The sequence below is a fragment of the Phanerochaete carnosa genome, assembly GCF_000300595.1.
Source record: "Phanerochaete carnosa HHB-10118-sp unplaced genomic scaffold PHACAscaffold_7, whole genome shotgun sequence".
Classification (NCBI taxonomy): domain Eukaryota; kingdom Fungi; phylum Basidiomycota; class Agaricomycetes; order Polyporales; family Phanerochaetaceae; genus Phanerochaete; species Phanerochaete carnosa.
In genome coordinates, this window is record NW_006767634.1 from 389,409 (window position 1) to 407,108 (window position 17,700).

Below are 17,700 nucleotides of genomic sequence, written 5' to 3' on the forward strand. Positions count from 1 at the left end.
GAAAATGCGATCGTCGATGACTTGAAGGGCAGCCTAGTCCCCTAACAGCACTGCGCTATACAGTAAAAATGAAGTTTCAGCGGCCTTGGGATCTGTCGTGGCGTTAGGCACATGAACTCATGCACAACCTGATCCCGGTCGTGTCGGGATGCCGCAAGCATGTCTATTGGGGGCTTGATCTCGTCTCTCGAATTGAGAATAGCAGACGTGGAGATGTCCTGATGCGAGGCTGGGACCTCGAACGCGGCCACAGACGTCAACGCGTCAAAGTGCGTCTGAATCCGAGTCGGCAATCTTCGTCGGGTATCGTGGGAAAGAAATCCGTGTTGCTTACCCTGCCCCGATCGGAGGACCTTGTCTTTGCTCTCCGTCCCTACAGGCGAGATGACCTGTTATTGGATCCGCGTGCGTCCTGCTCTGAGTGTCTATGTGTGTCAAAGATACTTCGCGCGACTGACAAAACTTCGAAGGCTTCTTCAAATTGCGCCCCGCTCCGATAGTCCCGTAATCAGACGCCTGATAAATGTTAGGCCGATGATAGCCCGAGCCTGTTCATACTTGGTACGAGACATACACGGCGCGACAAGGTGGGGCAACTCTATCAAGCTGCTACATAGAGCTGAGATGACAGGGGGATTGTCACCGGTATAGCATCGGAAGAAGACCCCAGATGGCGAAGTTTTCGATCACTCACGGACGTGGTGGGATACTGGGTGCAGGAGATGGCCGTGGCTCAGGCGTACCATTCCGCTCTTGGCCTGTCGTTTGACATGTTCGAACGCTGGGAGATCGTTGGCAGCGCCATGGCGGTATATGGTGTAGGCTCATACGGGCAATTTAGTAGACCGCGCCGCAGATCTGAAGAACTCATTTTCCCGAACCTAAGGCACACATAACCGTCACCTACAGTGATCAGCGCAGCCTATCATCGTGTCGGGGCGCATCTCTATTCAGTTCGCCGCAATTCGCACAGCTGCAACTGAACAACTGGACATATGACTAAGTGATAACCACCCGGCAAAGGAGCACCCCCGCCGCGAATACTCGCCTCGGCATCGCCTGCCTATCCAACTGGGATCATAGTACAAAAACTGGCAGTAATATCTTCACTCTGTCTCTTTGAAAGAAGTTTTTCGCGAACAATGCGTAATTTTTATTCTATTTTTTTTCCAAAAAACAGGGTACTGATGCCTGAGTCAGCAAAAAACGGCTGCCGTGCGCTTATAATTATTTTCGTCGGGGCGAACTTACGACATTGTGACCAACACTTTGGTGTACAGACTGCAGAGCTGTGTTCGGGCCACTCGAGCTAGAAGCACTCCATCCGTAATGACTAGTTTGCAGTCCAGAGCGACCCGATCCTTTTTTGCAGATATAGACCATCGCCAAAATCTGCAGCAACGCTCCAGACCTCCGCGCTCTGCCGTTCGCACACTTTGAGTATCTCAGCATTGATGCATGATGCCTGACTGACACAAAGTCCATAGCTCTTGCGATAGCATAGATAGACATCATTCCCGTTTCTAGCCTGCATAGAGTTGCTCGGCCCGTTCCTCGTACATGGGCGCACTTGAAATTCTTCTTCGTCTCGCACCAGAAGGCTGAAACTGACAGGCTCAAGAAGTCAAGCAGCTCGATGGATGCTTCTTGCCCCTCATGAGGAAGCTCACAGGGCAGTCATAACTCGGTGTTCCACAGTCCTAACACTACCCGGGGGGGATGACATGGAGCTGAAGAAAAGATCCGTTTTGTGTATTATCATGAGCACATACTGTCCTAGTATACACGGACTAAACAAATTAGCTGCGCTCTCAAGATGGAGACTTGACTTTCATTAATACGACCACTACTCTCGTCCAGAATGTGGCTAAGTACGCTACAGTTGTCAATTCGAGACCAGGTGTAATTCAGAGCAGTAAACATACAAGTAGCCGGGTGCAGACAACTTTGACCTCGCAGAGCATGTGTTGAGCGATGCGGGGTACACGGGGTCGTGAACGCCGGAAAGGCGTCAATCAACCCCGCCATCAAGGCCGCCGCCCCGTTTTGACCGCCGACCACAACCATGTTTCCAACATCCGGCAGCTAAATATCGTTATACAGGTCCCTGGGCTTCAGAGACATCTCATTTTGGTCCCAGCCGTTTATCTCTCAAACGCTCTCGGACGCTTCGTTAGCTGCAGACGAGCGGAGTCACGGTATGAGTTCAAACACAATATTCATGTCGTATAACAGTACCTGGCGAAGATACAGTACCTGACGCGCAGTGTGCTCTCGGATATGTCACAAAATGCGCGAAGCCGTGCCCAGGTTGGTTCACGCCCGCGCGTCAGCGAGCACGCTTATCGGCTGAGGACGGATCCCATTTCAACCGCAGGTACGTAGACGACATGCGTGGATGATAAACCTTCTGATCCTGACTGTGCCTTATGAAAAACTTGAGGCCGAATTCCTGAAGCAATTGCTGCGCGACCTCACCGAGTTCCCGGAGCAGACCGCCGTTGGAGCACTCCTGCTTCTAAATCCTGCTACGCTCACAACGCTGCCTACGGAAGAGAAGCAGCTAAAACACAGCGAAGTTCATGAAGCTGAGTATGTAGAGCATCAATACATACAGGTAAGCAAGCGCGTATATTCATTGAAGCATGGTGTTTACGACTTTACAGATTTATTTTTATGCTCCTGTTCTGTCTCTCGCGGAGGATCAGCTGAACTATGACTCATCGTCGGACGCTGACCCATGACAGATCATGCACGCACTTCGGACGGGGGGCCGGTGGACTCACGCGTTTTTGAGGTATGTATTGCCGATCTGTGGTGGACGCGTTCTTGCGGAGCCTCGTGACACTTCACTTTTGTATTAGATACCCCCGCGTGGAATTATAGACGTCTTAAGGCCGCTCATACAAGTGCTCGCCGCGTCGGGTTCGAAATGGCCCGTCCCATATTGCTACGGCCAATTTGAGCGAGCTGAATCGCACGATGACGAATTTTCACAGATGGTCTTTGCCAGCATGTGCTGATACTGGAACGGGCCCGTGCGAAGGGATCATACTGGACTGAATCATCGTTTGCTCGATGCGTCACATCGAAGCCGCCAGGGCGGATTGTTTAGCGGAGACAGCGTCGGTTCGTCTGCATCGATTCAGGGTCGTGACCAGTAGTGATTTCTCGGCGGAAGTCCATTTCTTTATGATCACCACGGGCGGATTCTCAGCGCGAGGCCCTCCCTCAATGTATCCTCTCTCTTACTTAAACGCTATCTCCGGAAGAGCCCCTTGTACAGCCTGTGAGGCCACCAGCAAGTCCGTACTTAACCGTCTCTGGGACATGCACGCTACTCGTTCATAACGTGCGGCTGATCCTCGTTTGCGAACATGATTATGCAGAGCTATGCGCTAGGCTCGTGCAGGCAAAGGTATCGATATTCCGCTCCAACTCAGTTTTTCCCTTCGACTCTAACATACATCTTGGGACAGGCTTGTTCTTGCCCGGCTTTTCATTGGCCTGCGCGCCGTGTGTTGTCGGCAATCTCGACAATGTTCCGTGCACATACGAAACTCTCCGGCAGCCTATCTCGTAGGACATCTTGCAGTGCTCGCGCGATACTGGCAAGATTTCCTGCCTCGGGCGCCCCCGCCCTGCACATGTCGTGGCCACCGAGCACATCTCGCTGGCGAGCGATGACCTCGTGGAACTGGCGCGGCCGACTACGGGAACGCGTACGCAAAGCTATCTAATAAAACCAAACAGACTGAATAGGGCTGTAGCTCGACGAAGTAATGCAATATTGTCCATGGCGACCACCATGGACACTGTCGAGGTCACTTGGGCAGTACTTTACAGAGACCCCCTCTACGCGCCATTGCGGCTACCTGACAAGTTACACGCAAGATGTGGGCTCAACGCACGAACTTCGTAGCATCATCAAAGTCGTCTTCGCTGACCCATCCTGGCTCGCGAGCGAGAGCCCCCTAGCGGGTCTAACTAAAAACGATGTTATGATCGAGCTCTACCAGGTATGGTCCCTTAGATGCCTCGTCGCATATCGTACCGTTCATCGTACGTCCTATGCTCGCAGCTACCCGAGTGGCCTTGCGCCCGCGACTCGCCCAACACCACAATCAAAGAGGCATTTGCAGACATCATCACTGACGAATATCTCACGAGCGCATGCGTCACAATATTTACCTCGAGCCCCTACGCCGAGGTCGAAAAGCGCGAGAATCTCGTGGTCATTCTTGGTACGTCTCGTTGTTCAATTCCCCTATCCGCACTCACATCCTTCTACTTAGAACCTTATTTGCGCCCGCGATCTCTCAAGCGCACTAGATCAGGGTCTTTCAAGGAGGGAAAGTCTGGATTCATGTCGGGTAAGCTTGCGTCCCAATGCAATGGCAGTCATGTCAACACGCGTATATAGACCGCGAAGAGATGGCTGCCGCGGCCTTAGACCAAGTGACGAAAATTCAGGAGTCTCAAATGCTGCAACAAGTCCACAACTACCGGCCATTGGCATCGGCTGCTCGCCCAGTTCATATCTACCACCCATTATTCGCTAATTTCCAGCGTATGATTAATCGTAGTGACTCCGAAGGAGAGCCGTTCTCCTCTGAAGAACTCGATTCTGCCCACTTCTTCATACACGATTGTTCAAAGTATCACCGGTCAAAAACCGGACGCAAGGATGCGATGTACTATCTGGCTCGAGCTGTCCACTGGCAGCTTCTCCAACTTAGCCGATTTAGTTACACCGTGGGGGCCCGCTAGAGTTCTTGACGGCGCTATTTTCTCCGTATCATCGCACCTCGACAAGCACTTCAAGCCTACGCTGGCTATGCACATTATCGAGAACGGAATCAGTGAAGGCAGCAGAGACCCTATCACCCAAGCCGAACTTCGTTATGTAGAGTTTCACCACTCATGAGAGGTCTGTGCCAAAGACTCATACAAGCCGTAGAGCTCACTGGTCGCATCTTCCCGTATAGGCTGACGCGCTCCGCCAGCTGTCGCCATGTCCATGTTTCTTGATTGGGACCGCCGGCCCCTACATTACCGTCAACGGCGCGGTTTTTGCGGACGATTTCATCTCGCAGCGGCTTGCCGATGTATGCGTCGTCCCCTGCGCAACGATTTCGGGGAAGTCGCCGACCGACGAAGCGGCCCGTCGCGTAGCTCGATTCTTTCATGCGCTGAAGGATTCTCTCGAGAAGCTTGAAGCCTACTACACCGGCCTTGCGGTCCCCGCCCCGGCTCACACCCCGTCCGGAAAGCCACGTTTTATCGGCCCCTACTTCACTAGGTTCACTAGGGCAGACGGAACGGAAGTGATGTTCAAGTATACTGGACACCTTAGTCACGACTATCCTGTGAAGGCCGCATTTACGGCACTCGTCGACACGGGCTCTGGCACGAAGTCGAACGTCGTGGTCAAGTTCGCGCCCGAGTACTCGCCCGAGGGACACGCGTTCCTTTCCGAAGCGTAACCGCCACTCGCGCCGAAGCTGTGGTTCTGCGAGAGGGTCGCGAGCGTGGGCAACATGTACGTCGTCGTCATGGACTTTGTGCGCCATTACGATCGCGCCCTATCGGGCACCGATCGCGCGTGCGTGCGCAAAGCAATGAAACTGCTCCACGACAAAGACCTCGTGTTTGGGGACCTGCATCTGCCGAACGTGATGCAGTGCTACGAGGGCGGGGCGATGCTCATCGACTTTGACTGGTGCGGAAAAGAAGGCGAGGCGCGGTACCCGATCGACATTCTGATCGCTGAGGACATGCCGTGGCATGAAGGTGTGCTGCGCGGAGGCTTGATCACCAAGGAGCACGACCTTCACCTCCTCAAGGAGCTTGTTGGCGGCCGGTAGCAAGGAGCACACTTGAGCGATGTCGTGCCCGTGTTTGTTATTGAGCATGTTCGAAACTGCCGCTTTTTCATGTACTATACGTGGCACTCGCTTAAAATCAGTGTTCAGCCTCAGTTTTAAGCCTTAAGCTCAGGCTCAAGGCCTCACTGGCATTGCCCGACCATTGTTGTTCGCATGCTAAGAATATTCGCTAGCGCGAGCATGTTACGCAATACCGGCTGGGATGTCGACACTGAGGGCGAGAAGGAGTGCTCTAAGGTTGAGGAGTCAGGCGACGAAGCATCTCAAATGCTATGGTGGCGTATGCCTGCTGTGGTAATTCGCTTGCGCGCACCTGACTGCAGACTCCACTTTAAGCTGCTCGATGCGGCAATATTGATAGGATAGACACAATGATGAATCGATGACATTGTGGGCCGTAATACGAGATTTAAGTACTGGAGCTGCTGCATTTGCTAGTTCATTGACGTGCGGCCGTCTTCGCTCTAGCGGCCGCCAGTCGAGGAGACTTCCGGACTCCGTAGCTTCTCTTTCTGCCCCTTTCGCGCGCCGATATACTCCGCTCGGCGTTCGTCGCCAGGTTCACTGCTCGTATCTTCCGCATCACTTCGCTCAACTCCTCTTCCTCATCTTCCTCAAGCGGTATCTCTTCCTCGTCCTCGTCGCTTCCAACGACTTCCAAGACTGTATATCTGGTTGGCAAGCCCTTGATCTTCGTGTTGACGTATTCCTTCATGAAAGAGCTATTGGCGCATGCTTAACTGACAACGCGCTCAAGCTGGACGTAATAGTACATACCCTGGATGAATCCCTACCACACGGTTGGTGTTGCGCTTCACTTCATCCGAGAACCAATCAGTTAGCGGCGCAGGAACTTTGAAGACCTCCTTCCTTCGTTCCGGTGGGAGCTGGGCGACGTATAGGAAGGCGAGAGTTTGCAAGAGAGGGGACCCGAAGCTGGTGCAGCGTCGAGACATGTATAGCGTGTCGCCCACTCTGTAGAAGAATATAACCTCGACGTAGTTGGAAAGAATGGCGAACTGAGTCCGGGCCGCCTGCATCTGGTACCAAACCTGCATTCCAATTATTTCAACATTGTCGAGTGCAAGAGGACCGGCAGCCAAAAGACGTACCTGGAGCAGTATTCTGGTCTCTGTATTTGTGCTCTGAGGGAATTCCCTGTTTTCCGCGTACCAGAACTTCATCGCAGTACCAGCCGGCACTTGACTTGTGTGACCCTGCACCATACCCTCGAAAGCGCCGACATCACCTCTACGCTGAGGTTTCATAGCATTGGGAGTCTTCACTTCGACGGTGGCCACGATGTTTTGCTCCTTCAAGGGCTTCCCGGGTCGGCTCGTTACAACCAGGCCATCCGGGATCGGGAACATAGCGTTGTCGGAGTGTGAGGAAACGGAAAACCACTCGTTCGTGTGAGGATCGTAAATGGCGCGGACTGTCTTCTGCTTGATAGCTCGCAGGCATCGAACTACGGGCTGAATGATCACGGAGAAGACCCAATTCTCGGTGTCCTTCTCGCTATTAGCAATCGGAGGCAAATCGGAAGACGTCCACTTAGGATGAGTCTTTGTGATGAATGACCATCCTTCCTCCTCCCCAGCGTTCGCCACTAGTCCATCCCCCCAATCGCGTCTGAGATAGTCGAATGCCTCTCCGTCCAAGAGCTGACCGACCATATCCGGAAAATACACAACCTTATCGAGTTTCGCATGCTTTCGGACTTTCTGAAATGCTTTCTCGGCTTCGGGTCGATTTGTCTTCTTGAGAATGTTCACAGTGGAACGACAACTGTCCTTGCTCCGCATCGGAGGGCCTGTCGGTGGTACCACCCGCCGGAGCATATCGATGATATCGTATAGCCTTCCAGGCTCCATACATGGCACGGCATCATCCTTCGTCGTTTGTTAGAGAGACGTTGGATTGGGATAGACGGCAGCATACCTGTGGCATCACAAATTCGAAACTGGGGAGAGCGATAATATTTCGAGGATAGGCAGAGTAGTAGATAGAGTCGCGAGTCGCATAGTACCTCTTGTATTCTGAACTTATACCTTCTGCAAGGCATGTAAATTTTAAAGGCCACCGTGAATGTTTTCCAGAATGAGAACGTGAACCGCAGCGCCTATAATGAGTCACGACAACCATGCAGCTCATCGGACTTTCATCTTCACAAGAGAACTCACCGTCCATTGTTGCCTTTCGGAGCACAAATGATACAGCCTCCGTAAAACAATAGACGTCTCTGCAGAATCTCTGATGCAGATCCCACCAAAATGACTCCATTGTGGGTACTTACCGCGAGCATCATAAAAACTGGCAGCCCCGGCCCCAGGGTCTAAAGATCTGAAACTTCGAGTCTTATTAAGTCCGATGACCTTGTTGGCCACCACGGAATCTGATAGAATCAGCGAATCGGGCTGCATTGTCGCCTTCAGAAGAGAGGTTTGGAAGCATCGACTCTTCGTTCTCCGAAGTACTGAGATGAGGTATTGTCATTGGAGAAATGGTCAGACAGCCGGGGCCCGCAAGGCCCGGGCCTGGCTGTGGAGGGCCGCCCAGGATGACCCCAATTCGATGTCTGAAAGGCATCAATAGTAATCAAGGCAAACTATAATCGCGCAACCGCATACCAAAAATCTAGAAGGTCTTTTAATGGCATGGACGGCTCATATTTTTGGCGGCAGCCAGAGCGGGAGATGGTTCGGCGCTCCGGCCTTGCTCGAGATGGCATCTCCACGTGACTTCTGGCTGATATAAAGTTCGCCAGTGATCGCCCCTCATACCGCACACCGCGCCGTCTACGCCACTAGCACTGGCATGTCATCTGATCTTACCATCAAGTTCTCTGCTATCCCGCAAGGCGAGGGGGAGCCTGGCAGGGAAGAATTTTCTCTTCACCTTACCCGCGTTGACAAGCAGGTCCGACTCGAAGGCCGTCTTCAGATATACAACACTGTGGGAGTCACCGCATCTGCGACGCGCGAGTACTATAGAGGGACGTTGGCTCAGCGCAGTCCAAATGACCCCGAGACCGACGTATTCATCAAGCTCGCATACGCGCAAAACCTCGACGACGCAGCCGGACTCAGAACCGAGGCCAACTTCTATAACAAGCAGCTGAAAGCATTGCAAGGGGACGTCGTACCTGTGTGCTACGGGATTTACGAAGGAGAGCACGACGATGGCGATCCTATTGTCTGCCTTGTTCTCGAGTATATGGGCGAGCCTGCCGAAGACGGGCTGGGCTCTCTTGACATGGACGTCCGGTGAGCGATCGTCAGGCCCCTCCGCTCTTTACAGCACCACTCAACCTGGTATCCATAGGCTGGAAGTTCTGCGTTCGGTGGTCCAGGTGCACCTTGCCGGGGTGATGCATAACGACATCAACGACGACAACGTCTTGTTCTCCTCTACGCCCGACAGCAAGCCCCGTATTATCGACTTCGAACACGCCGAGAAGCACAAATGCAGGCGTAAGCTCGAGATTGTCGAGGGCGCCCCCGTTCCAGAACGTTTGTTGTTCGGCTGTCCAGAGCTTTGGGATCTTGCTGCCAACATGGGCATTTGGCGCTCTCGTACGTCTATTCCTGATCGCTGCGCCCTTGCACACTAACAAGCAGTTCTAATTCAGAGTATGTCTGCTTCTACGGCGAATACGTTGACGAGGACACCATTGATTCTCCACAAGTTCTCATCGACGCGGTCCGTTCTATGACCTTTCTTCCACAGGAGGATATTGAGAGACGAGCGAATAAGGCGTACGAGATGGTGCAAGTATTTAAGGAGAATGGTGGGTATCGGCCAAGGGATTTCAACCCCGACGATTGGGTATTTTGAGCCTTTTATAGTCGGACTTCACTACGCTTAGACGGAATATTATGCAATAAATGCATATGCTTTTTCGCCGTTTTGTTGAGGATGGTCGGAAATTTTTTCAACAACCAGTTTTGCGAAGCTGGACGAAGGCGCTGGTTATGGCGGTCGCTCCGAGTCTTCGTCTGCATCATGGCCCATACTTGGCAATTCGCCCAAAACCAATATCGATGTCGAATTCCCACTGCAACCGTTTACACCCTGGCGTCTTCCTCCCCGGATTCTATTACCGCGGAAACAATGGCGGCCTCCGTAGTTTGACCCTGTCTCGAAGCAGCAGCAGAAGATGGCTGCGGTGACCTATATAAGATTCGCATGCTTTTGGTGCCGTATACTGTACTTTTTCGACCTGAATGGCGGCAGGTGACTGTGACCGTGTGTACAACCGTAGCGACGACGGCGGTGGCGGCCCCGATCAATTTTGGGTGGTTTTCTATGGGTGCGCCGCAAGCCCAAAAAATTTGGCCCATCTATAGTGAGTCCCTCTGTAACCCGTGACGGAAACCTCCGAGCCGCCAAGCAGCGGATTTGAGGCCCCTGAGGCCTGTGACCGCTGTCCAGGTCGAAAATCTACAGTACGCTTTGTTCTTGTTTCAAGCTCAAGCTGGAGCACTGATACACGAGGCTCAAGTATTTCCCTGACTCGCATAGTCTCCTGAATTCTCGTCCATGAGCCGATATAATACCGTACGAAAGGTCCCGACTTCTGGCCCTACCGTCGAAGTTGAGCTTCAAGTTCTCCAAGAGCTTCGCTCTCCAACCAACTTGTCTCTGCAGGGACTGCCGGCCCCGTAGTCCGATGTCGGGAGAATGAGTGTTGCGTACTCGCGGCAGCAAGGATCCAAGCGGACACTGCCATGTTGTCCGTGCAGTTTGACTGCCGGACATCGCGAATATGGCTGAAAGAGCCACAGCAGACATTGCTTGCACTGTCGACTCTCACCGGGGGTCCACCTAGCCATGTGATGTCGCTGAGTAGGACAGTCTCTAGATAGGTGATATCCACCAATACACGGAGCAGGATTCGGAATGACAGGAATTTGCAGTGGTGTAAGTCCAGATATGTGAGAGTCTGCAATGAGCTCTTCAGAGCTGCATTATGCAACACACATCCAGGGAGGCCATCACAATCATGATGGATGATGGTGCGGCATGCCAGTAAAAGGCGAAGGAGTGTGATCCAGAGTGGACGGTTGGGGTAGTGCTTGATATCAAACCACAGCATGGTGGTGTGTCTTGCAAGCCAGGCTGATAGCAGGGATCACAGTATATCATAGAGCATGCAGCAGTCCTCCTCGCTCCTCAGGCCGAGTTCGGTGAAAAGATGAGGGTGAAAGTGCTGGGACCAGGCCTTCGAGACCAAGGAGAGCTTTGATACTACATTTATGTCATTTGTTATCTTCACCAAGTCGTGTGTGTAGTCGCGCAGCTCAACAGGGAGTCGCTTCCAAGAGTGGCTGAACGTTGAGAACGGCCCAGACCGGGATTTCTCATCTGAAGGAGAATTATGAGCTGCTCAGCCAGGCGATCCCTTGAGATGGCGACTTACGCAATGCCATATATTGCGACCTACATTGCCATCGCCTTGCCTTCTTGGTCATGGTAGTTGTTGCGTTGAAACGTTGCGCGGAAACCACATACGACTCATAGCGATGATAGCCAAGCCGGGAAGAGCGCATCAGACGATTAGATCACGTAGAGACCTTGTGACGCTTTTCTGCCAAACCACAGACCGCGGATTCATTGCGATATACAATTTCTTCCAATCGGATGTGAACGGCGAGTATTTGATGCATTTTCAAACAGGAAAACCGGACCACGAGAATAAACATGATACTGTCCCAGGCTATACGCCTTGGGATTTACGCTGAGGCTGAGGCTGACTAAGCTATGCCGACAAATTCAGAAGAAAAAAAAACAAGACGACGGAAGTACCGTACGCGGCCAGAAAACGACCAGTAACTTGGACGCAGTATACGGCGGGCACCGCGAGCAACAACTATGGAGCCTCGACGGGGCCGCTCACCGCAGTGCATGGCAAGAACGGAAGCCTGAGTCCCGGGAGCCGATTGTAGTACCATTTATGCAGTATTCTCTGGAACGCCGATGACTTTGGCGGTGCCGAAGGCGGAAGACGGGTGAACCCGTATGACCTTCCAGCCGGTCTGCTCCATGAGCTCTTTCACCTGCCTCGGCGTGCGCTCTTTCCCGTTGAAAATTGCCATCATCTGTTTCTTGTATCAGTATGATGGGCGGTCTGCGACGGAAGAGCAAAGGCGCACCTGCACGTCCGCGTGGTACAAAAAGGTCGCAGAATGCCCCAGATTCGGAAGCAGAGGTTTGGGATGGACTGGACGCTCGACGCCTGCAATACCCTCTAGGCTGTCATCCTCGCATGCATACGGGAGGAGGCTATCAACAATCAGGAGGCGAGTATCTGGCGCAGCTGCATCCCGAAGGTGGCGCAAGATCCGAATACAGTAGTCGTCGGACCAGTCATGGAGGACGGTATGCAAAAGGAAGACCGAGGCATTCTTGACCGGCTGAGGAGTAAAGAAATCGTGTGCTGCACCATGAATAAGTCCCGGTGGTCACCACTGTACGTTGGGTTACTCGCCTTGGATGATGACCTTCTGAGACTTCACGGCGCCGGGTAATTGGCCATCCCAGAACTGGAAAGGCGGTAAGTCAGCTAGTAATTAATGATTGTGTAGATAGAATACATACTTCAACAGCGTCCTTCACAATTTGTTCGCGATCCTGAACCACGAAGCGTAGATGTGAAAAGTTCTGGGCAAGTCTCATGGACTGGGAACCAACTCCGCCGCCGACATCCACAACGACCGCATCTTGTTTCAGACTCCTCCAGTCGAAGCCTAATCATACAGTCATGATCTCAATCAGAATGCCTTATGCGAGGTACGTACCCTCGAGGATCGCATTCCGAGGACCCGCCTGCTTGATACCCTCCAATGCGATGCAAAAGCGCTGAAGACGATACTCGTTACCCTTCTGCTCATACCACTCCCATGCATCTAGCTTTGTATTGAAGGCGAGGCTCAGTGCGGTCTCGTTTGGTTCCTGAGACTTGGCAATCTTGGGATCCAAGAGCATATCCCGTAGATATCCTCCTGCTTTCAAACACTCATCCGTGCTGAAAACACTGTTAATCCCATGACGACTGACGAGACTCGGCCAAGCGACTCACCTGTACTCTACACCTGCAACTTTACCAAGAGTGCCAATATGCTTTGCCTCGGGGCTTGAATAGCTGCATTAGCCCGCGTCTATTGAGCAAATGGAAATGGTATACTTTGCGAGAATATCTTTGACGGACTTTCCAGTGTCCAGGCAGGACGAGATGCGGTTGTGCGTGAAGACGTCAGGCGCGACTTCGACAAAGATATGGTTAGTGGCGAGTACACGGAGGACACGTGCTGGAACAGCCGTCAGACACAAGTTTCGTAGGAGGGATGTGAGGGCGTGTACCAAGCTTTGACGGGTCGATATTGCTCGCCAGAGCAATCTCATTTACATGTGCTCCCTGTGACGCGGCACCATGAGCTGATAGTTTGACTGCACTACAGAAGCGCGACAAACCTTGGGATCGGCTTCTCTCAAGGCCTCGGCCACATTGGCAGCTATTACAACACTCAGCGAGGCGCACAGGATGTGCTACAAAAAGATAGTTTGTGAGGCTAGTCTTCCTGGAACTTGTTTGTCATACCTGAGATGCCACGGCTGCAATGGAGAGTATCGGCGAGCGGACGGAGTTGATAAGTTGGTAGGCAGCGGAGATAATCAGAGCACACGCCCTGTTGACCTCTGGCTGCATGCGTGCTGCCTCAGACTCTAGAGATATCGGCGTGTGAGGCGAAGGGAACTCCATGTTCTTCGATGCCAGTGAGGCCTCGATGGAATCAATGGAGTCCTGGATAATCTTGGAGAGAGCCTTCAGCTCTGACAGAGTAGTAGGGTTACTAGTGCTAGTTGTTAAGCCGGAGATTACGAGCAAGAGTACCACCTGCGTACCTGATGCCCATTGCTCTCGACGCTTTGCTAGGACTGGAGTGGACCTTGGAGTGGGATGAGAGAGAGAGGTTTACGGGGCAGGATGAGAGCGAGAGGCCTTGGGACCTATGCTGGTGAGCGAGGGCTAAAAAGGCGTGAGGATTCAGGGGGCTACAGGCACCCTTATCAGAATTGTGAGCCCGAGATATCTTGCCAGAAACCCAATATCAATTAGCTGAAGCCTAACAAGCGAACGGCGAGCTAGCAGCCCCACTTGCTCTGTGCAGAAGAAGACAAGTATGACAGGGTGTGAGAACGAACACTGTTGCGAGCAGAGGTCCACCTCCAGATAGAAATTGCGCTGCTCACTTCCTCAGTTCAGAACTCCTAGAAGTACTGAACCATGGGGTGATAGAAAATACAAGATTTCGCTCATAGCGTGGCAGATCGCAAGGGCAGTGTGCATCCGCCGCCGCAAGGTGGCAGATAACAGGGCCGATAATGCCACAGCTACTGGTTCCTACGAAAGACAAGCACCATGTCAGTCGACGAGCAAGCCTTTCACGGTCACTAATGGAAAACATACTAATAAATCGTGTTCGCGGTCCGCTTATTATACACGATCACCCTCCTAACCTCGGTACGCGCCCCACCAACTACCGAGTAGACTGGTCACGAGTCCAGTAGTCCGCGTCCATAAGGGTGAGAGATACAGGCGACGGAGTCCCAGTGGCGTAGGGTGCCTGGTGCCTACTCGCGAGCTTACACGCTTTACTTATTGCAGCTTACTGCAACTTACATAATAGACTGGCGGCCAAATTAAGGAACGGGGGACTTATGCCCTTTACTATACCGGTAAGTCTTGAAAGCTTGAGCTTGAACGTTTGAACGTTGAACTCTAGGCGCCAGAATCGTACACGCGACTCTTCTGCTTACCTACCGCCAGTGATCACCCAACACCACCGACGAGTCTTTGACGGCATGTTCCAACAGCTTTCTCATCCCGCATCTTGCGCCCGAGCGACGAGCATCTTCTTTAATTCAATCTTCCCTGAATCTAGAGACTGTCTTCTGCAGAATGGTTGCAAACCCAGGACATAATGACTCAACAAGAAGCCGCGTTGACGAACAGCCTAAAGTGGGCGACGTGAGTCACAACGACGAGAGCTGCTCCGACGGCAATGTCGGAGAGCCCTCCGACGAAGCAGGCTGTATGCAGGCTGCGGCCGAGACGGCAATCGGAGTGCAGGAGGTTAGCGGCCAGCCCGGTCAGTTCATACTTGTCGTCTCTACCCCGGCTGCGAGCATACATCTCCAGACCGTGCCCCTGCGCATTTGACTACTTCATTCGTGCTGTTCTATCCGCGCTTATACTGGAGATGAAGGACAGTTACGCCGTCAAGCCGATGAAGGAGCTGGTTCTCTACCTGGAACCCCGTGAGAGCAGAAAAGGGGGAGGTACCGACATTTCTACATGCATCTACTTGGCTTATGATGTTTCATACATAGATTGGCTATCATCTGAACCCGTTCCAACGGTTCGACACGGTCGGTGTGGTGAAGGAACACTTCTTAACTCCTTATACCGGTTCTGTGTCACCACTCATCCAGCAGCTTCCCTCACCTCTATGATGAGCTCAAAGAGCGACGCGTCCGTTCCCGAAGGCCAATCGCGCTCTCGGTCTTCTGAAAAGTACAGCTCGCCAACTTACTTCTTTGGCTTCGTCGTCGCCTCATGCGGCGATGGCACCGTGCTCAGGCTACTTAGCTCCTGACTGTTCCGGCGCATCGTCCTTCATACTCCATTTGTTCCGCTCTTTCGTCAATCTTGACTTCTGGACGAACCAATTAGGCTGCCATGGACAATGCTATCGACTCCAGCCTCCACATGCGCCTCACTTGTACCGCACGCTATCCAACCGCGCTCGAGCTGTTAAGGGCTACCGCACGATCGAGGGAGCTGAGACGAACAGACTCTTTGTAGGGACCTCGAGAGAAGGTTGGCCAAGAAGCACTCGAGTTTGGACATGTCGGCGGGTCGCGAACAGCAAGTGTACGAAGGATGGGAAATTGCGTGTTGCATGACTGGATGATTCTGCATGCCGCGATGCCCATATTCGCCATGTACCTGCCCGACACTACAGAAGTCGTGTGCCTACCCGCCGCTCCATCCGCGCAGCAGTGTAAGCCGACTACAGATGCGCCGAGCCCATGTGCAAGTGCGATAGGCGCAGATCATCTTTCACTCTGCCGACCCCACAGCATTAGTCCACCTCGCTCAGGCTAGAGTCTTTGTCCGGCCATTGGACAAACTGCAGCGAATTATTTGGGGGAAGCATCGGCGGGTGCCAGCCGTTGGCGTGCTGGCTCACCGAGGCCGCCGCTGCTCCGTGGTGGTGCTGTTGATGGGTAGCGTTCCAGAACGCGTCACCGTAGCTCGAGAATAAGTTAAAATCCAGCGACGACGATCGCTGCGAGGAGTGTGATGCCGACGACGCCCACGAATACATGTCAATACTGTACGAGCTGTAAGTCATGGCAGACGACGGCGGTTCAGAATCGTTGCTCATCCGGCGACGCTTCATGGACCGTGTTTGCCCAGCGACGTCGTAGTCAGAGGCGTCAGGGTACTGGAGCTCAGCCGACATGTTGTACATCTGCGCCAGTTGGTCAGGGTGGTAAGGACCAGGATACGATATGGTTAGCCCATGGCCGCCCTCGAACGGCGCAAGGCTTTGGCCGCCGTAGCACAGGAAGCTCGGCTTGGCGTGCATGGCCGCGTACTCCTGCTGGATGTGCTCGAGGGGAAGCTGCTGGTACACCGACTGGCCGTAGACGGGGGCATGCGCGGCCGGGGCGAAGTAGCTGAAGTGCGACTCGAAGCTTGTTGAGGACGGTGCCGGTACGGGGACGTACATGTTCGGGGCGACGTCGCTGGGCGTGGTGTGCATGCTGGACAGTGGCGATCGCTGGTCGTAGTACGACTGCGGCGTCTGCTGGAACGGGATCTGTAGAGGGCCGAAGACGTCGTGCGAGTGCGAGGATGCGCTGACAAGTGGAGAAGGCTCGGGGGAGAACATGTACGGGGCATCGAACTGGGTCTGGAGCGAGGGCAGTGAAACAGAGAGCTGGTTGCAGTGCTGCATCTGCGGCGGTGGGGTTGTCATTTCGAAAGAGAGCGACGAAAAGTCCTGCGGGCAACTGGTGAGTGTCAAGCCATCAAGCTTCAAGCCCAGTGAGAACCTCGTCCGTCTGGCGCTATCTGAGTCGACCTGAGTCGACCTGTAGTTGGTCGGTAGCGTGAGATCGACCTGGATGGTGGAGTGTTGTAGTAAGGGACCTAAGGTCTATCCAATCCATCAGAATATGTCCGCACAAACATGGGTTGACCGCGGGTAGATCTGGACAGTACCGGGCAGGTTTGAGCAATTCCATGAGCTGCACCCTCAATTCTTTGTACTTAATTCGAGTAAAATTGATATTATATTTTGTGCTACTCATATATGCTCGGTACAATCCAGATCTATCGTACTCTACACCCATCGATCCTCCCGTGCTCTGGGGTCCCTCCTCGGCCTACCGTGGATCATCATGCGGTCGGCCGAGCGTCAGAAGCAAGGCGTCCGTGACCTCCCCGCCGTCCATCGCGCGATACCAGCATCCAGCATGTCCTGAGCGCATATACGTGATGAACAGAAACAGACATGGCTGTTGGTTGCTGTTGTGAGCACGACGCAGCTGTGAAAAGAGCAAGTGTAGACGCACCTTGAGCCCGCCCCCAACATTTGCGGCAGTGTATCGGCTGGCTCGACTGCCCCTGCGATGTTGAGTACAACACAGCGCCGAGAGGCATGAGTTGATGTTAAAAAAGACTTTCGGTGTTGGTATATGCGCATATACTCACCTGCTTGCCAGATTGGATAGCGGG

General features: G+C 53.1%; 7 protein-coding genes across 7 annotated transcripts in view; 3 read left to right on the forward strand and 4 right to left on the reverse strand.

The window, feature by feature from the left end:
* Nucleotides 1-3,782: 3,782 nt before the first annotated feature.
* Nucleotides 3,783-5,867, forward strand: PHACADRAFT_185823 (uncharacterized protein; the record flags this gene model as incomplete). Its single annotated transcript, XM_007397684.1, has 7 exons — nucleotides 3,783-4,019; nucleotides 4,082-4,244; nucleotides 4,296-4,373; nucleotides 4,424-4,694; nucleotides 4,726-4,906; nucleotides 4,989-5,482; nucleotides 5,522-5,867. 7 exons carry the CDS (start codon nucleotides 3,783-3,785, stop codon nucleotides 5,865-5,867), a joined length of 1,770 nt encoding a protein of 589 aa, XP_007397746.1.
* Nucleotides 5,868-6,327: 460 nt separating this feature from the next.
* On the reverse strand, nucleotides 6,328-7,762 carry PHACADRAFT_197470 (uncharacterized protein; the record flags this gene model as incomplete). Its single annotated transcript, XM_007397685.1, has 3 exons — nucleotides 6,328-6,610; nucleotides 6,666-6,940; nucleotides 7,001-7,762. The coding sequence occupies 3 exons, from the start codon at nucleotides 7,760-7,762 to the stop codon at nucleotides 6,328-6,330; spliced, it is 1,320 nt and encodes a 439-aa protein (XP_007397747.1).
* A 943-nt stretch (nucleotides 7,763-8,705) lies between these two features.
* PHACADRAFT_210780 (uncharacterized protein) lies at nucleotides 8,706-9,798 on the forward strand (the record flags this gene model as incomplete). Its single annotated transcript, XM_007397686.1, has 3 exons — nucleotides 8,706-9,154; nucleotides 9,213-9,463; nucleotides 9,520-9,798. The coding sequence occupies 3 exons, from the start codon at nucleotides 8,706-8,708 to the stop codon at nucleotides 9,723-9,725; spliced, it is 906 nt and encodes a 301-aa protein (XP_007397748.1). The 3' UTR covers nucleotides 9,726-9,798.
* A 1,789-nt stretch (nucleotides 9,799-11,587) lies between these two features.
* Nucleotides 11,588-13,804, reverse strand: PHACADRAFT_210781 (uncharacterized protein; the record flags this gene model as incomplete). Its single annotated transcript, XM_007397687.1, has 12 exons — nucleotides 11,588-11,606; nucleotides 11,628-11,989; nucleotides 12,044-12,304; nucleotides 12,392-12,433; nucleotides 12,489-12,637; nucleotides 12,689-12,915; nucleotides 12,970-13,023; nucleotides 13,075-13,198; nucleotides 13,251-13,305; nucleotides 13,362-13,436; nucleotides 13,489-13,741; nucleotides 13,794-13,804. The coding sequence occupies 11 exons, from the start codon at nucleotides 13,802-13,804 to the stop codon at nucleotides 11,843-11,845; spliced, it is 1,398 nt and encodes a 465-aa protein (XP_007397749.1). The 3' UTR covers nucleotides 11,588-11,606; nucleotides 11,628-11,842.
* A 1,046-nt stretch (nucleotides 13,805-14,850) lies between these two features.
* On the forward strand, nucleotides 14,851-15,547 carry PHACADRAFT_30137 (uncharacterized protein; the record flags this gene model as incomplete). The annotated part of the gene is made up of 2 exons (XM_007397546.1): nucleotides 14,851-15,040; nucleotides 15,078-15,547. The coding sequence occupies 2 exons, from the start codon at nucleotides 14,851-14,853 to the stop codon at nucleotides 15,545-15,547; spliced, it is 660 nt and encodes a 219-aa protein (XP_007397608.1).
* A 489-nt stretch (nucleotides 15,548-16,036) lies between these two features.
* PHACADRAFT_197473 (uncharacterized protein) lies at nucleotides 16,037-16,939 on the reverse strand (the record flags this gene model as incomplete). The annotated part of the gene is made up of 1 exon (XM_007397688.1): nucleotides 16,037-16,939. The coding sequence occupies one exon, from the start codon at nucleotides 16,937-16,939 to the stop codon at nucleotides 16,037-16,039; it is 903 nt and encodes a 300-aa protein (XP_007397750.1).
* A 686-nt stretch (nucleotides 16,940-17,625) lies between these two features.
* PHACADRAFT_259212 (uncharacterized protein) overlaps nucleotides 17,626-17,700 on the reverse strand; it is a 755-nt gene continuing 680 nt past the window's right edge. Inside the window, exon 2 of the mRNA XM_007397689.1 lies at nucleotides 17,626-17,696. The gene's annotated coding sequence lies outside the window, so the exon portion shown is untranslated. The remainder of the gene's footprint in view (nucleotides 17,697-17,700) is intronic.